Source organism: Hetaerina americana, unplaced genomic scaffold, assembly GCF_022747635.1.
Source record: "Hetaerina americana unplaced genomic scaffold, ioHetAmer1.1.p SCAF_1, whole genome shotgun sequence".
NCBI classification, from domain to species: domain Eukaryota; kingdom Metazoa; phylum Arthropoda; class Insecta; order Odonata; family Calopterygidae; genus Hetaerina; species Hetaerina americana.
Genome location: NW_027286069.1, coordinates 85,653,295 through 85,668,435, shown reverse-complemented (window position 1 = coordinate 85,668,435; position 15,141 = coordinate 85,653,295). Strand labels below are relative to the sequence as shown.

The 15,141-nt window shown below is 40.8% G+C and overlaps 1 protein-coding gene across 1 annotated transcript; it reads right to left on the bottom strand.

The window, feature by feature from the left end:
- Positions 1-1,600: 1,600 nt before the first annotated feature.
- LOC139694183 (larval cuticle protein A3A-like) lies at positions 1,601-2,805 on the bottom strand. Its single transcript, XM_071592615.1, has 2 exons — positions 2,787-2,805; positions 1,601-2,321 (listed from the first exon to the last, which is right to left on the bottom strand). Exons 1-2 carry the CDS (start codon positions 2,799-2,801, stop codon positions 1,605-1,607), a joined length of 732 nt encoding a protein of 243 aa, XP_071448716.1. The 5' UTR covers positions 2,802-2,805; the 3' UTR covers positions 1,601-1,604.
- Positions 2,806-15,141: the final 12,336 nt, after the last annotated feature.

Genomic DNA, 15,141 nt, shown 5'->3' with positions numbered 1-15,141 from the left:
TGCATAAAAGGAGAGCGAGAATTAAGATTTCGTCATCACCACACCGTCGCGTATCCCTCCGTGGAAAGCGAAAGGCCTTTCACTTCCTCCCACGATGCAACCGACGACTCCGCCTCATTTCACCACGCGGGCACGCGCCCCAGGGGCTCAGCGGGAAGCGGACGGGACATCGGGGGGAGGGGTGGACGGCAGAGGGTTTTCTACGAGTAAGGAAGGAGAGGGAGGACGTGACCCACGCACGTTGGCGGCAAGAGAGCGAGATACTCTCCCTCCCCCCTTGTACAGACTGTAGGGCGTGCGGAGCATGGGAAATGCATCCCGCGGCACGGGAAGGATTGCGGGGAGAGCGGGGACGCTGGTTGGTGTAACGGTGGTGAAGGCGTCGCAGGAGTGGAAAGCGGGAGCATGAAAATTTTAAGGAAGGACGCTCATTTTGTTGACACGTTTCGCAATGGGTGCTCATAACGGGAGACGGGCGAGAGAGGATAAAAAAAATAACGAGAGATCGAGATAGTTTCCATATAAAGAACCAAAAAAACGGTTCGGGCAGAGAACAATGAACTAAAGATTTAGGAGAAACGATAAGGGAAGGAGAAGTGGATGGAGGCGGGGCTGTGTGGCGAGAACAGACGAAGTGTCAAAGATTTATATCCTTACACAGTGGAATAGCCTTCTCTCAGTGATGGGAAACGTAGACGTAATGGAATAAGAGACGTTATAAAATTAACGCAGGGATTTAAATTAACCATTACCGAAAAAGAATAAAAAGCAGCAAAAATTTCATAAATGCGCGACCTTCCCGGAATATTATGTAGATGAAAAGCTCAACAAATGACTACATGAATAATAGCGCAGTCAAAGAAGCACCCCTAATGAAAAATAATAAGCTACTTTTCAAAAACACGACACGAAATAATTTACTAAAATCATCCTAAAATCCAAATACTTTTCTCGAAAAATACTGATAAAATTACGACTCAATTATGATCACCAGTAAACATGTGGAAAGTTTTAATTTCTAGATTTTTTATGTAAAAAAATATCGAAAGCGATGGAAGTGTCCTAAAACTTAAATAAGAGATTACAACGCGCGAATGTTCGAATGCATATTTCAGAATGTCTTTTTATGCATGATTGGATAGCACCTTTTTTTTAAAAAAATAGAAACAGATTTCATATAATTTCTTTATTTCGAAAGATAAATACATAAATTGGACTTTAAACATAAAGCCCTTTGGTGGCACGTAGGGGAAAATGTACAAGGAGGTAAACAATGGAAGGGTGAGATGAGTACAGACGTAAGCATCTCCACACGTCTTGGAGATCACATAATCTCAACTTCTTCAAGCCTAGCCTTCAACGACCATGTGACACGGCCCGTTGGGCTCAAGTTCATGAAGTTCAAATCACATCAATTTCAGGGATCTCTCATGGGTAGCTCATTCAGGTTACGAAAACCTGAGGTACAATGCAATGAGCTATACTCCTTATACTCTTAAAGGAGCGGTGACGAAATAGCGAGAAGAATGGCAATGGTTTACTTTACAATTCACTCCATGCAATGGTCAAATGCATGGACATTAAGTTACGATGTGTGGGGATGTTTAATGGTAGTAGGCGGGGGCTGCAGCGTAGTGAGCGGGAGCTGCGAAATGTGCGGGTGCGGCGTACGCCCTGGCGGGAGCGTAAGCTAGGGGCGCGGCGACCTTGGCGATGGCCGGAGCTGCATAGGCAACTTTCGCCACAGGAGCTGCGTAAGCAACCTTTGCGATAGGTGCGGCATATGCGACGGGTGCGGCGACGGCAGCCTTGACGACCGCTGGCTGACGGTGAACCACAGCATTGAATCCGTTAATGGCATCGGCGGTGTATTCCACAGTGCGATGGGTGCCATCGGGTTCCACAAGGCTGTAAGCTCCCTGGACGACATCTCCGTGGCGAGTCTCATGTTGACTCTTCTGGTCTCCGGTGTGAGCGTCGGATACTCCATAAGAGAAGGAGTATTGGGGGACGGAGTACGGCTCTTGAACAACGGCCTTAGCGACCGGGGCAGCGTAGGCCACGGTCTTGGCAATAGGGGCGGCGTAGGCTACGGGTGCGGCGTGTGCGACAACTGGAGCGGCATGGGCGAATGCGGGTGCGGCGTGGGCGAATGCGGGTGCGGCGTGGGCGTATGCAGGTGCTGCGTAGGCGATGGGGGCGGCGGCGTGGGCAAAGGCGGGCGCGGCGTACGCCCGGGGTGCGTATGCTGCGAATCCTCCGTGGTGGATGGGGACTTGGACAGCTTGAGTGAGGGCCACTAGGGCAACGAAGGTCAACACCTAATAGGAAGCAAGTTTCATATGAGCGAATCACTAATTTTTGTAGACCTTTTTAGACGTTAGAATTGATTCGGTTAATGTGATAATTTTTTGACTTTTATTTAAGATAACACTTAACCATGCTGGAAAATTTGAACTGAAAATATTAATGGTAGAAAACTTTAATAGATGGATAATTTACACAATGATCACGAAGAGTAACTGATTCTGAAGCTACAATTAAATAAGTAAGTTTCTACTGGACGCTACTTTAAGTTACCCTTGCGATATTACAGATTGAGATTCACGAAAACAAAACTGAAGTTTGATAATCCGTATCACCATTGCACACATCTGGGGAAGTTTCCAAAGGATCAACCCCTTCCGCCTATTGACACTAAATCCCTAGATTCGCAACCCATTTTATCGCTCTGAATCGAAATTATTGGTCGTAGATAATCCACAGGGCCCGCAGAAACCACTTACTTTGACGAAAGCCATTGCAACAGTTTACTCTACTCAACAGTCGGCTTCCTCCTTACTTCCTCGCTTGCTCTCCGGTTGATGAGTGATAGTTCTCCTGGGGGTGACTCTCGCTTTTATACAAGAACCTTCCGACATTGCGGCCACGGGCCTTCGGGGCACGAGACCCAGGATTAGCGGAGGAACTGCTCTCACATGTGACCCAATAAGACGAAAAAAGCTTTAAAAAAATAAACAAGCAGAACTCTAGTAGCGGATAAGGCGGTCTCTCGTCTCTGAAGAAGGGGTGGGATGGGGGTGTGAGACGACGGAGGAGGAAGTGACGAACGCGGGGGTGGGAAATTCCACGGGGGGATGGGTGACTGTGGGTGGGAGAAATGGGGAAGTCCTGCAAGCGTCGCTTTGGTGAATGGTCCGCCGGGGGTCGGGGGACAAGGGGATGGGAAGGACGGGAGGTGGCCGGGCGGGAGGAGCAGCGCGGCGTACGCGAACTATTTCTCGTGCCGCCCGCAGTCCACCCTCAATTCTTTCCCCCCTTTCCTCCCATCCCCTGGACGCGGTCGGCAACGGTGGAATGAGTGACGGGGGAGTGGAGGACGGTGGCCCCAGTGAAACACCGCGGAGAGTTGAATGGGGTGGGGCGGCGGAGGAAAGCAGAGGGAGGAAGTAGGACGATTATAGGATGGATGGACGGAAGGGGGTTGGGAGTGTAATGAGGCAGTGAAAGGAGTTTGGACGGTGGATATGCGAGGGGGCGTGACTGAAAGTGCGTGAGCACAGGCGAGATCTCGGCGGAGGTGTGGGGAAGGTGCGATTGATGATGATGATGTGTTTGGCTGTGAGAGGATGAATGAGAATGGAAACGGTTCGGAGTGGGAAAACGTCCAGATGTGAACCTTTATTTGAGCCCGCTCCTCAAATGAGCGATTGATCGTCGTTTAAAATGTCTTTCTCTGCTGGGATCGCAACGGCTGATCGGATACTAACGTCTAGAGACAATGGCAGGGAAAATGTGAAATATCTAAGCGATTGAAATTTAAACCATCAGTCTGGAAGCGAGAAGGAGGGAAGGTAAATTCAAAATTTCCGGAGTCGTAAGTGAAAATGGAAAGGAAGGTAGGAATAAAAGGCAGGAAAGAAAGGCGGAATCACCCATTTTATCAGGAGAGAAGAGGCCACGAATCCTTCAAGAAAATTATAATTTATATTTCAAATGCCTTCTTCATACAGCAGGATAAATTTTAGCACCGAGTTTATGGAGCACTATCTACACTTGAGGTCCTCCCTGAATATTTAACTAAAACTAATTCGCCTGGTCGATAAGAGGTATGGGTAGAAGAACATTTGGAGATTGAAGCTAGGGATGGAATTCCTGGTGACGCACTTCTCTTAATTGTCAGATGCACTGCGATATGAGTCACGATTGTGACAAAGTGAGCTCACGGATGTTGAAAATGTAAAACGATATACGGATGCCAAATATTCTTATACGTTTTTCAACAATTCAGTAATCACTTTTTCCTCTCCTTATCAAGAAAATTAATTGAATAATAACTAGCGGAAGAATTGGGCTACGGCATACTAATTAAACGATACGCGAGAATGCGTAATAAAAAAATATTATATTCATACACTCCAATTCCCAAGTATATTTTCTTCGCATTTACCTTTATATCTGGAATGAAAAGCAATGGAAAAAGTGATGTTTAACAGCATCATGCAGCGATGAATACATTATATAATCAACAAAAACATAAGGAAATCAATGGGAAGAATCTTAAGGTCTCTTACAAGCCAAAGAAACTTCCAGAAAGTTTATTGCTATTACCCGAAATATTACTGTCAACAATTTTTTCGTGGATTGTATCAAGGAATCAAACGAACTCATCTTCTTAAATGCCTCCTCTCATCTTATGACACTTATGACACATTTCACGATGATTTGAGTGTCTTAAAAATGGGAATTCGCCACTGATACACACTCTGCGAGGCCTTGACAAAGACCGCTGTGAGATATGAGAGAAGATTCAAATGGAACGCGGAACATCTCATCCGAATGCACGGCGAAGGCCTTGGCAGTGAAGAACGGATGCCCGATTAAGGAACATCGGAGGAAAAGGTTGGCCAAATCTGTGCAGCCGATGATGAATGATTCATTGAATATTTAAATATAAATTAATATTTTTTCTTTTACATTACCAAGAAAATGGCACAATAAGATGATTAACAAAGTGCACTTCTATCCCTAGCGGACGTTAACGCGATAATAAATCCAAGGATCACGCCATATGGTAGAACAAAGACAAGCAAAAAAGTCAAACTTTTTGCACGAGCCCACTTTCTCACGTGGTCACTAATAAGCAACTTGGCTCAAATGCCGAAGTCTACAATGAGGAACAAAAAACACTCCATCCCAGGAGGCCTAAATTTCACCCGAAAGTCCCAGATCCCTCCACAACACTAGCAGACAAACGAAAATAAAATTTCTCGTTATAACCAATAAAAAAAGACAGTTTCCACGGTCTTTTTTGTGACCGTCCGTTTCAAACGCTATTAAAAATGACTCGAAATTACCGCTTCCTGAGAAAACGATTCGATTAGATTGCGGTTTCACAGCATGTGAGATGCCGCCTGCTGCCATCCAACTGAATACTTAAAACATTTTCTTCCGGCCCACCCATTGCTGCATGCATGTCGTATTCGTTCAGGCACTATGCCAAATCTCCAAATGATGCGGAAACACACAAACAATACGGAATAAAAGACATTTTATAGAAGGAAAACTAAGTGTTACCGGAAAAATATAAAAAAAACATTGGAATTTGCATACTTACAAGTATATATTACATAATAATTATTAATGGTAACTTATATATTTATATGTATTATATGTATAAACTTATAGATATATATTATATATATTTATATATATGTATATATTTCTATATCTATATATCTATATCTATATCTATATATATATATATATATATATATATATATATATATATATATATATATATATATATATATATATATATTAGAATAGTTAGCACTAGTCAGTTCTGTCCGTCCCTTCCTTGAGAAAGGTGGCTTGGACCACCGAAAATTCGAAACCTAGTGAGTTTCTTTTCTTTTTTGGGTATTTCTGTGTTTTTGTCTGTGTCCACCAGTGCTTAATTTTATACATCATACACACACACATACATACATATGGGTATCTATCTATATATATATATATATATATATATATATATATATATATATATATATATATATAGTACAATACACAGTAACACACAATATAGAAACACAAAAAAAGAAGAACACTCACACGTTATTTCTTGATATTTCGACGGAAACAATCCGTCTTCCTCTGAAGATATAGTAGTAATAAAGTAATATATATATATATATATACTACATATTAAAACATATAACTTAGCTTTAAGGTTTTCTAGGTGTAAGTAATAACGGTGAAAAAACGAAACAAGCACTGTGCCAAAGTTAAAATACTTTGAGAAATAAATTTAAATTATGAAAATAATTAATAATAAATAAATCAAATATTTCATTCAATAAGAAAAATATTAAAAAATTATTCAAGAATGAATACGGGAATCGTCCTTTACCAGTAAATACTCTCACATCTCTTGACAACTATTTTCACGGCAAACATCTGAATCGTTTATGCCATACAAGGGGCCTTCGGGATTATCCTAAGAAGTGCCAGATGGTGAACGATGCAAATTTACCGCAATCATTCTCTGAAGGAATAAGATTTACCTGTGTTGACGATCGCAATTAAGATTTGGCCACGCTGGATGAATAAGCGAAATTTGCAATGGAAATTGAATGCAATTACTAAACAAAATCCAAGCAGTTTATAGAAGCGAGGCTTCAAAATTAAATAAATATTTTTGAGGAAGGGCTTTACGTTAAAATCTATAAAAACTGTAAAAACTGCGAACTCATGTAATAAATATTAACCCATGAAATGTTACTCCAGAAATTTAAACTAAAATCCGCATTTAGCAATAAAGTCTTTTCCCATGAATATAAATCAAATATGCATACTAGAGTGCGCACATTTTCGCACAATAATTCAGAATTTGAGCTTCATTCTATAAAAATTAAAAAATTATGCCATGTTTAAAATTACAGGATGTGTCTAACTTAGAAATTGTCAAAATTACAGGATTACAGTCAATATCAGGATGAATCTCACTTACCTGATACCTCCACAAACTACGACTCTCTTAACTTCAACTATTTGAAAGCGCTTAGGTATTCTGACGCTGCTCCAACATACCTTGACTGTGAACTTCATCCGAAATGTCTCTCTGCCTTTAAAATTTGTAATATTTTCATTTGTACTTGTTTATCAAGTTTTTAACACATTTCTCTCAGAAGACTGAAATAATTTGTGTGTGTTGATGTACCCGTGGCGTTTCAGGTATACAATTACGATGCAACATTGGCCGTCCAAATGCAAGCTTGCACTGAATTTAAGTGCGACTGCTGAATCCAAATTAACCATTCGGAATGCTTCCTACTGGGAGCCAAAGTAATAAAATAACTTTTATTTCACTATATTTAAGATTAACTATCTGATTAATGAAAGAGTGTTCATTTTTCTGATACCTTAAGCAAAACGAAAAGCCATAGTTTTATCAAACGCATCAGAATCATGTATCAGTCACAGTAATCAGAGTATTGGTACGAATTCCTTACGATTCATTTACTTTAAAAAGGGAAAAACCTAAGCACTTTTTTTTATTAAATACTTTTAAGATATCTAGGTTTCGCGGATGTAAGAAATATAGACTCATAACACTCGCTAATACTTGGCAAAGATTGAAGCTTGAGCGACCAGGATTCTTCCTCATCACGCCATTAATATCCCGGAGAATATATCTTCCGCCTCGGGGAAGTGATTGGCATATTTTAAAACTTAAGGTGACAGCAATGGGTTCTTCGGGGCAATAAAGACGAGAACGGACTGCTCTCGCCTCCAGTTTCAAAGCGGCATAAAAGTGTTCTCGGTGATCTGTCTCAAAAGGATCTTCCCCATACCTATCTCAAAGGGAATAAATTATTTACCTTCCTATTATATACCATTAGTTAACTAAAAGACGGCGAAGGTACCGTCGGATGATTGCGGCTATCTTAAAAGCAATAGTGGACAGGAAGGGCATATCGAGGACGCTGGTGAATAAGGAACTGGAATCAATGCCGTTTTCGAAAGGAGAAGAGATGAATTGCTAAAACCTTTCGCGCACATGGGAGAGGATGACAAAATACCGATTTTTTCCCGTTAAATTTAACCCCGGCTTCTGTTGCCGCCGGCGAATCATTAATGAGGATTTAAACAACATGACTAATTTATTTCCCCTTCCTGGGCTACTGAACTGACTGGTAAATATTTCTTCCTGTTGCTATCATAAGTATTACTACGCGTAACTATAATTACTGAATATTATTAATAAAAATACTATAGAATAATTTGAAGGCTAGTTCATATGCCGATAACATATGTGACACCAATTTTATGTGTCGAAAAAGGTTAACAAAGCTCGAGTAAAAAAAATCATAAAATATTAATGAAAGCAGATTGTAATAATAATTATTATTTCCACTATGTGATATAACTAGAGCTCACAGCTCAATTCTCTTTTATTAGAAGTACTATCGATGGTGAGTAATACTACATATCAGAATAATTTAGTCCATCCAGGTATTTGAAGGCATTCGGGTGCAATACACTCTGGTCGCACGATAAATTTCCTTTGTAGGAATCAACCTTTCATTTTGAAATGAACACTTCGTCAATTCACATTACACAGCCCATGCCTGTTTGTAAAACGTCTGTTGATGTTAGTATTCACCACAGTTGTCGTTGTCATAGTATCTCTGAATGTCTAGTAGAGATAAGTTAGTTAAGTGTGACTCAAATTTATGAGATGCACTTCCTGAAATTCATTCTAAAAAACCACTTCGCCAAGAATTAGGCATTTGAAACAATGGGTGTCAAAAAGTACACAATCGGGCGGTCCCGAAGATAAAGCCAAATGAGGGTGTCACGCCAGTTTACGAAACACCCGCTGAACCCGTTTCCAGGCAAAAATTCCTTCTAGGTAGGAGATGGTCCGCCCACCTCTCGTCGTGACTCGAGACTTGGCGGATATCGTAAAAACGTTGACAGGAAAAACAAAGGTGGATGTGGAGAAAGAGAGGGGGAGAGGTAGAGGGGGGGGGCTGACAGAGCGGATGATGTTCGCGCGGAGGTGGAGAGGGGGCGGGATGAGGAGGAGGCGATGGTCGATTGGAGGACCGGGAGAGATTTCTTCTAACTCTAGTCTGCCATGGGAATTCGCGATTTTTCAGTGCCCATGAAACTCGCGTGAGTGAGGCTCCCCTCTCCCCCCATGAAATCTCAACCTACCCCGCGACACCGCGTGAGAGAATCCCCATTGACGCCACCAATGCCTCGCCATTCACTTGCTTCCTTTTCTTCTTCTTCGCGGGAGGACGTGTCGCCACCAAAGTGCGCAGAAAATAAAAGCTGAGGAGATTCCAAGCGACTTTTGCGACACTGATTTCGTTATTTTTTTTCTTCGAATCTTTTTCGTGACGGGGAGACGTCGGTCTGAGTGGTGGGGATCGTCCAGGTGAAATTTGGCGGAGGTTCCAAGGGGAGCTGAGGCTGCCGTGCAGTCGCGTGGGGGAGGATAAGGTGACGGGGGAAGGTGGTGGAAGCAGATTCCACGTGCCTCCAACCCGCGAGCGCGCCCTGGGAGCGGCGAACGCCGATTTTTGTGCCGCTGTGAGAAGTCCGAAAAAGCCGCGATGGAAATGTTAGAGCATTGAAATGGGAGCTCGGAAGTTTCCGGCGCGAGTCCAAAAACACATTACGGCAGTGGGCGTGCGCCGCCGCAGGTGAATATTCGGAACGCGACCATTACTTGCTTTCGCAATAAGAGTCGCACTTTCGTTAAATTTTTGGAGACGATTTCGGGGAAGGAATGGCTAGCCTTATTTGAGGCAACACTGCCCGGAATATGATAGTAGGGAATTACGAAAGAATTGACAAGATCGGAAAAGAATAGTTGCGTAATCCCCATCCCGTGTTTTCAGAAATAGAAATTTGGGTGTTCACCATGCCCGAGCATGTTCATTAACATATTTTCCTTATAAACCTAAAAAAAATAGCCACCTAAAAACTCCTGACTATTAGTTTTAAAATCATGAGATGCAAAGAAAAACAGAAACGAAGAACTTTCAAAATTCGATACGTGTAAGTCGTACGTAGGAAATAATATCTATAAAGAAAAATACTTTGAATAAAAAAACGATTAAAATTAGCTGCAAATGTCTTCATAACATTTTCAGGCAACCATGAAATCATTTATAAAGCGGAACAATGGACTAATAATTTAGAAGAATTACAAAAAGATTACTGTTTGCGAAGAATAAAACAAACGTTCATTTGGAAATTCACATATTCACACAAAAGTTCTTTAAAACAATCTTGCATTCTACTGTTCATATATTTTTATGATAAGAGGATAGTAGAGAATGACGCTGACATTATGCTCGAAGTTTTCTTAAGAATACCTATCGTTGATGATTTATCAAACTTAAAGGAATGGCCAGACATTAAGAAATTCAAAATTTACAATGAGGATGATTTAGAAAGATTGCATAATAAATTAATCAAGCTGAATTAAGACCAATTTTCGATGCTGTGAAAAATCATACACAATTCTACAATATATGAATACCCATACTATATTTTTTCCCATCGGTAGTAAACCGATTAAAAGATTTTACATTAAGCACTTATAGAAGGAAGAGTAGTAGTAAGGCTCTAGGATGCTGCATTTTCAATTAATAATAGTAATTAGGGGAGGCGACTGACGGCTGAGGTAATTTGCGCTATTAGAGATAGGTAGGCAAATTGGGAGAGGGAGGATTTGCAGGAAATGAGAGAAGGAAAGGTGGAGAGAAACCCGGCGTTGGCATTAGCCTATACAACGAAAGGCGTCAAGGGGTCCACAATTTAATGTCCCATCCGACGGATGGCGTACTTCATTTGAATTGCTCTCCACATAGCACCCCACGTTGGGATCGGAATACCACTGGAAAATCATGGCACCTCCAGGATTCAAACCGGAGCTCTCGGAGTGGGAAGCTACTAGCGCACTAGCCACTATGCATTAAACGTATCCTCTTCATAACTTTTCTTGCTGATGATTATCTTCATTTTATCTGCTGCAATCTGCTGAAACGCAACTAAGGACCTTTTGAAATAACTGAAGGGTAATAAAATCTTAGTTCAGTGGCGTCGCAAAACAATGGCTGAGCTTAAATGATGCCCGCAGTAAGCATGTTTATGCCAGCTTACAAAACAGTGGTAACTGAAAGAAATTCCCATCAAGTACAGGTAACCATGTTCTTGAAAGTAATGCAACGAACATCTACGCATAACAATTTCTCGAGAGAACTAGTTCTCTCGGTTTCCCATCTCTTCATTTAATAAGATTCCAGGAAAATAATGAGTTACATAATTCATATTCGTTTCACAGAGAAAGAAACAGTGGTACTAGCATGGAAGAAGATGCGTGCGAAGAGAACCATTAGAAAAATAACAAATTTTAGAGTTCAGTCGATTACGAAAGATGGTTCTTCACCAATACTTCACACATACTTTTGATACTTTCATATCTCTCACTAAACTCTTCCAAAATTCAAATGAAATCTTTACAGTGAACCCAGTAGATTGAACTTCTCCTGAAATTGACTGATGGGGATCACGAATAAAGGTACCTTGAAAATTAATGCACTTCCACGAGAAACAGATGGTGCATGTCAATTCTGATGCTGTTCGCCAACATTTCCTAAGCAGAAAGTATATCGGCACAAATGATTAAAGAAAGCGGAATAATGTCGTAATTTTCAAATAAACATGCCGGAACACATTGCTATTACGTAATGAAAATATCTATAAAAGAAAAGAAGAGGACGTCCACGAATTGGATGAATTACGGAATAGTCGAAGCTCGCAACAACTCAGCTCAAGCAGGCCCAAACGTTTCCACCCCCTTAGGCCATGTAAGCAGGTTTTACTACGGACTCGAAAGGTGCAACGACCGATTGGAATGAATCACCTTTCACCGCACAGTTCAAATGGAGATTAGGAAAAGATAAAAGCCGGCACTATTAACATCGAAATTCTTTTTTGAATAAAAGATGTTAGTAATAATAAATATTTTGCCGATAGTTGGGTCCACTCTTCAAAGCACAAAGATGATGGGGAAGTGGCAACTCGAGAACTCATTAAGGGACACAATATACGAGTATACAGGTCTGTACTGTACAATCTGAGTATGGGCTGTAACAGAAAATGAATGGTCAAAATGGGAAAAAGAACGAAGTGCAGTATCGTTTCGCACGACTTCTATTAAATTACTTCAAGTTTCCTAAACTCAAAAAATAGAAAAAAATACGCGAAAAGCAGAAACTATCCAGGAAAAATTATTTGCATGAATGAGTTAAGGAATACTATCATCATATTTTTTCGAAAATGGGTTTTTTATACAAATTTAAATAAGATAAATTAGAAGTGAATGAGAAAAATTTCTTTCCAAGTAATTTTTATTGCCAAGTGCGACCAGGGTTTCGTCAAATTTTCATCTAACTCTTTGTTGTTTGGCCATTACATTTATTAGAAAGAAATTGATAGCAAAATGGAAGCCACCAAATATACATTCCAACCTACTCGTGCCTTTTATAATTACAAAAATTGGATCAGTCCGATTTCCGAAAGTAAAAGTCAACTTTAAAAAATAATTTATCTGAAGGCGTGATTTCGAAAGAAATTAAAAAATGATAATGCCAAACTTTTGAAAATTTACAAGGAAGTTTCCAAACAACTTCCAAAAATAAGCGTAATTCCAGTTTATGATAGTGGATAATTTTAAATTTTGACCTTAATTAATACATAAATGGTAAATACCAAAAAACCTAAGGAGAAAGGAAATTTTATTTTCGCCCCAGATTGCGCACGAAATGTCGACTTTTGATCGTCAAACTCGGCAAAACGTAAGCTGGGAGCAGATAATGATTCTCAATCGAGCAGGCAATGTGATGTTACGTCCACCATCACGTCAAATGCAATTTCAAACGAAAGGAAGCGAAAGGCCCATGAACATAATTGGGGAAATAAAACAAGAAAGCGAACTCCCTTAATTTTTCCCATTTGAGATCACAAAGAAAGAGTTTAGCGAATACGATGGTTAACAAAATTGTCTTTGGACAATGGAAGGCCCAAGTCTCTCGTCTCGCCACAACTCCGACATTTCTTATGAATTCTCGAGCCGCATTCCAGCAATCACACAGAGAGAAAAACACCCTCCACTCCCGTACAATTCGCCACAGTCTTCAAAAGAAGCGAAATCGTGCAGTTACTGTTATTAGGCGGCAGGGTATACAACAACCGAACGCGGACACCGGGTAATGAATTAATCAGGAAAGAAATCATTCGGCTATTATAAAAAAAACTCTTGCGCAGCCTTGCATGATCGTTAGGAAAAAAGCTTTATTATTCCAGTCTTAATGCCACAATGCCCGTAAGATTTTCTCCGTACGCAGAGGCGTGTGCTCACTTTGACACCCCCTCCAAGAAATTTTATCGATCCATTTACGACCAAATTGTGTCAGCGCTTGCCCTCTGGCGGATGGAGGGACAAGAGTTGAGCCTCTCGTTTTGATCACGCCATGTAAGAAGGACTTAAGAATTCGGCAGCGACGGTGGGTTGCAGTCTCGGCCCCAGAGAGGACCGAGGAGACATGGCCGTCATAAAACACCGCCCTCGTTTCCACGACACGCGACTGGACTCCAGTCGGATACCACGGGGCTCGAGGCAAGAGAAATGTAGATGGATGGATGGGTGAGTGGGACGAGGAGGTGTGCGTGGTGGAGAGTTAATTGTAAAACCGCTGCCACGGGGAATAATCCAATTCCCGCGGGGGAGGAGTGAGCGGTTTGCGGACGGACGGCACGCCCGGTCGCCGATCCATTCGCTGCGATGTGGTGTCAGTGTCCGAATGAATGGGAAATACTATTCGTCGCGGTCAGGTGTCGACGTGAATCGCCACAGAACGGCGCACTGTAGAGGCGGGAATACCCCGACCCCGGGGAAATTGTTAGAAAAGTTTAACTTTCCAATGAAGCCCTTAAGAGTGGGCCACTAATGCGGTAAACATAGAGAAAATATCTATCGTTGATAACTTATCAAACATGAAGGAATGGCGAGACATGAAAAAATTCAAAATTTACAATGAGAATGATTTACAAAGATTGAAAAATAAATTAATGAAGCTGAATTAAGACATTTTTTTTAGATTTTGAATTACCGTGTTGTTCTTAGAGAAGAATAAAGGAGGTCATGGATGTAAAATATTGGACCGTAGTCATCATTTACCAATCATTATCTCAAGTTTCGTGAAGTTCACTATTCCTATTTACATACATATATACCGGGGTATGCCAAGTTCCTCGCGTAATCTTCATATTCTATGCGCTTGTTTCCATAATCTTAATTTTATCACATCCTGAAATTGAAATTAAATTTAAAACACTTCGCTTTTCCACATAAAAACTTTTATTTACGACCCAGGTTTCGTTATGGCATAAGATCATCATCACCTGATGATGTTATACCATAACGAAACCTAGGTCGCAAATACAAGTTTTTCATGTGGAAAAGCGAAGTGCTTTAATTTAATTTCAATATGAAGAATTTCCACCAAGTGACGCCAGAAACTGTTTTATTTACATTCTGAAATGCCATTTGGACTCAACAAGTGATGCATTTCTTTGTTTACTAGTTAGGCGTTGATGGGTACATTTTTATTTGAGGGCCAAACTATTTCCAGGTCATAATAATTCTTTTCACAAAATTACACCCACCGCCGCAAAAAATTCAAATTAAAAAACGATTAACATATACTTGCATCTCGAACAAGAGAAGGCTACTTGAAATATGATACAAGCAGCCTTCTCGTATTCGAGATACCACTAGAGTGGTAAGAGGACTCTGCGGAATTAAAATGACACTGAATATTGCCGCCTCGATACAGATATTGTACTATCGCACATGTGAAGGCACTCGGATGATTGGTCAACTATGACGGTAATCGTCAACGTTTCATCTACATTAGACCACAATGTAGAAGTATCCAGTAGGCTTATTTAAAGTACATTTAGTGAAGCGCAGATTCAAGAAAGGGATGATGAACTACATTTATCAAAAGGATATGTCTATCTTAAATCGCCGAGGGCTAGGAGACATTTAAG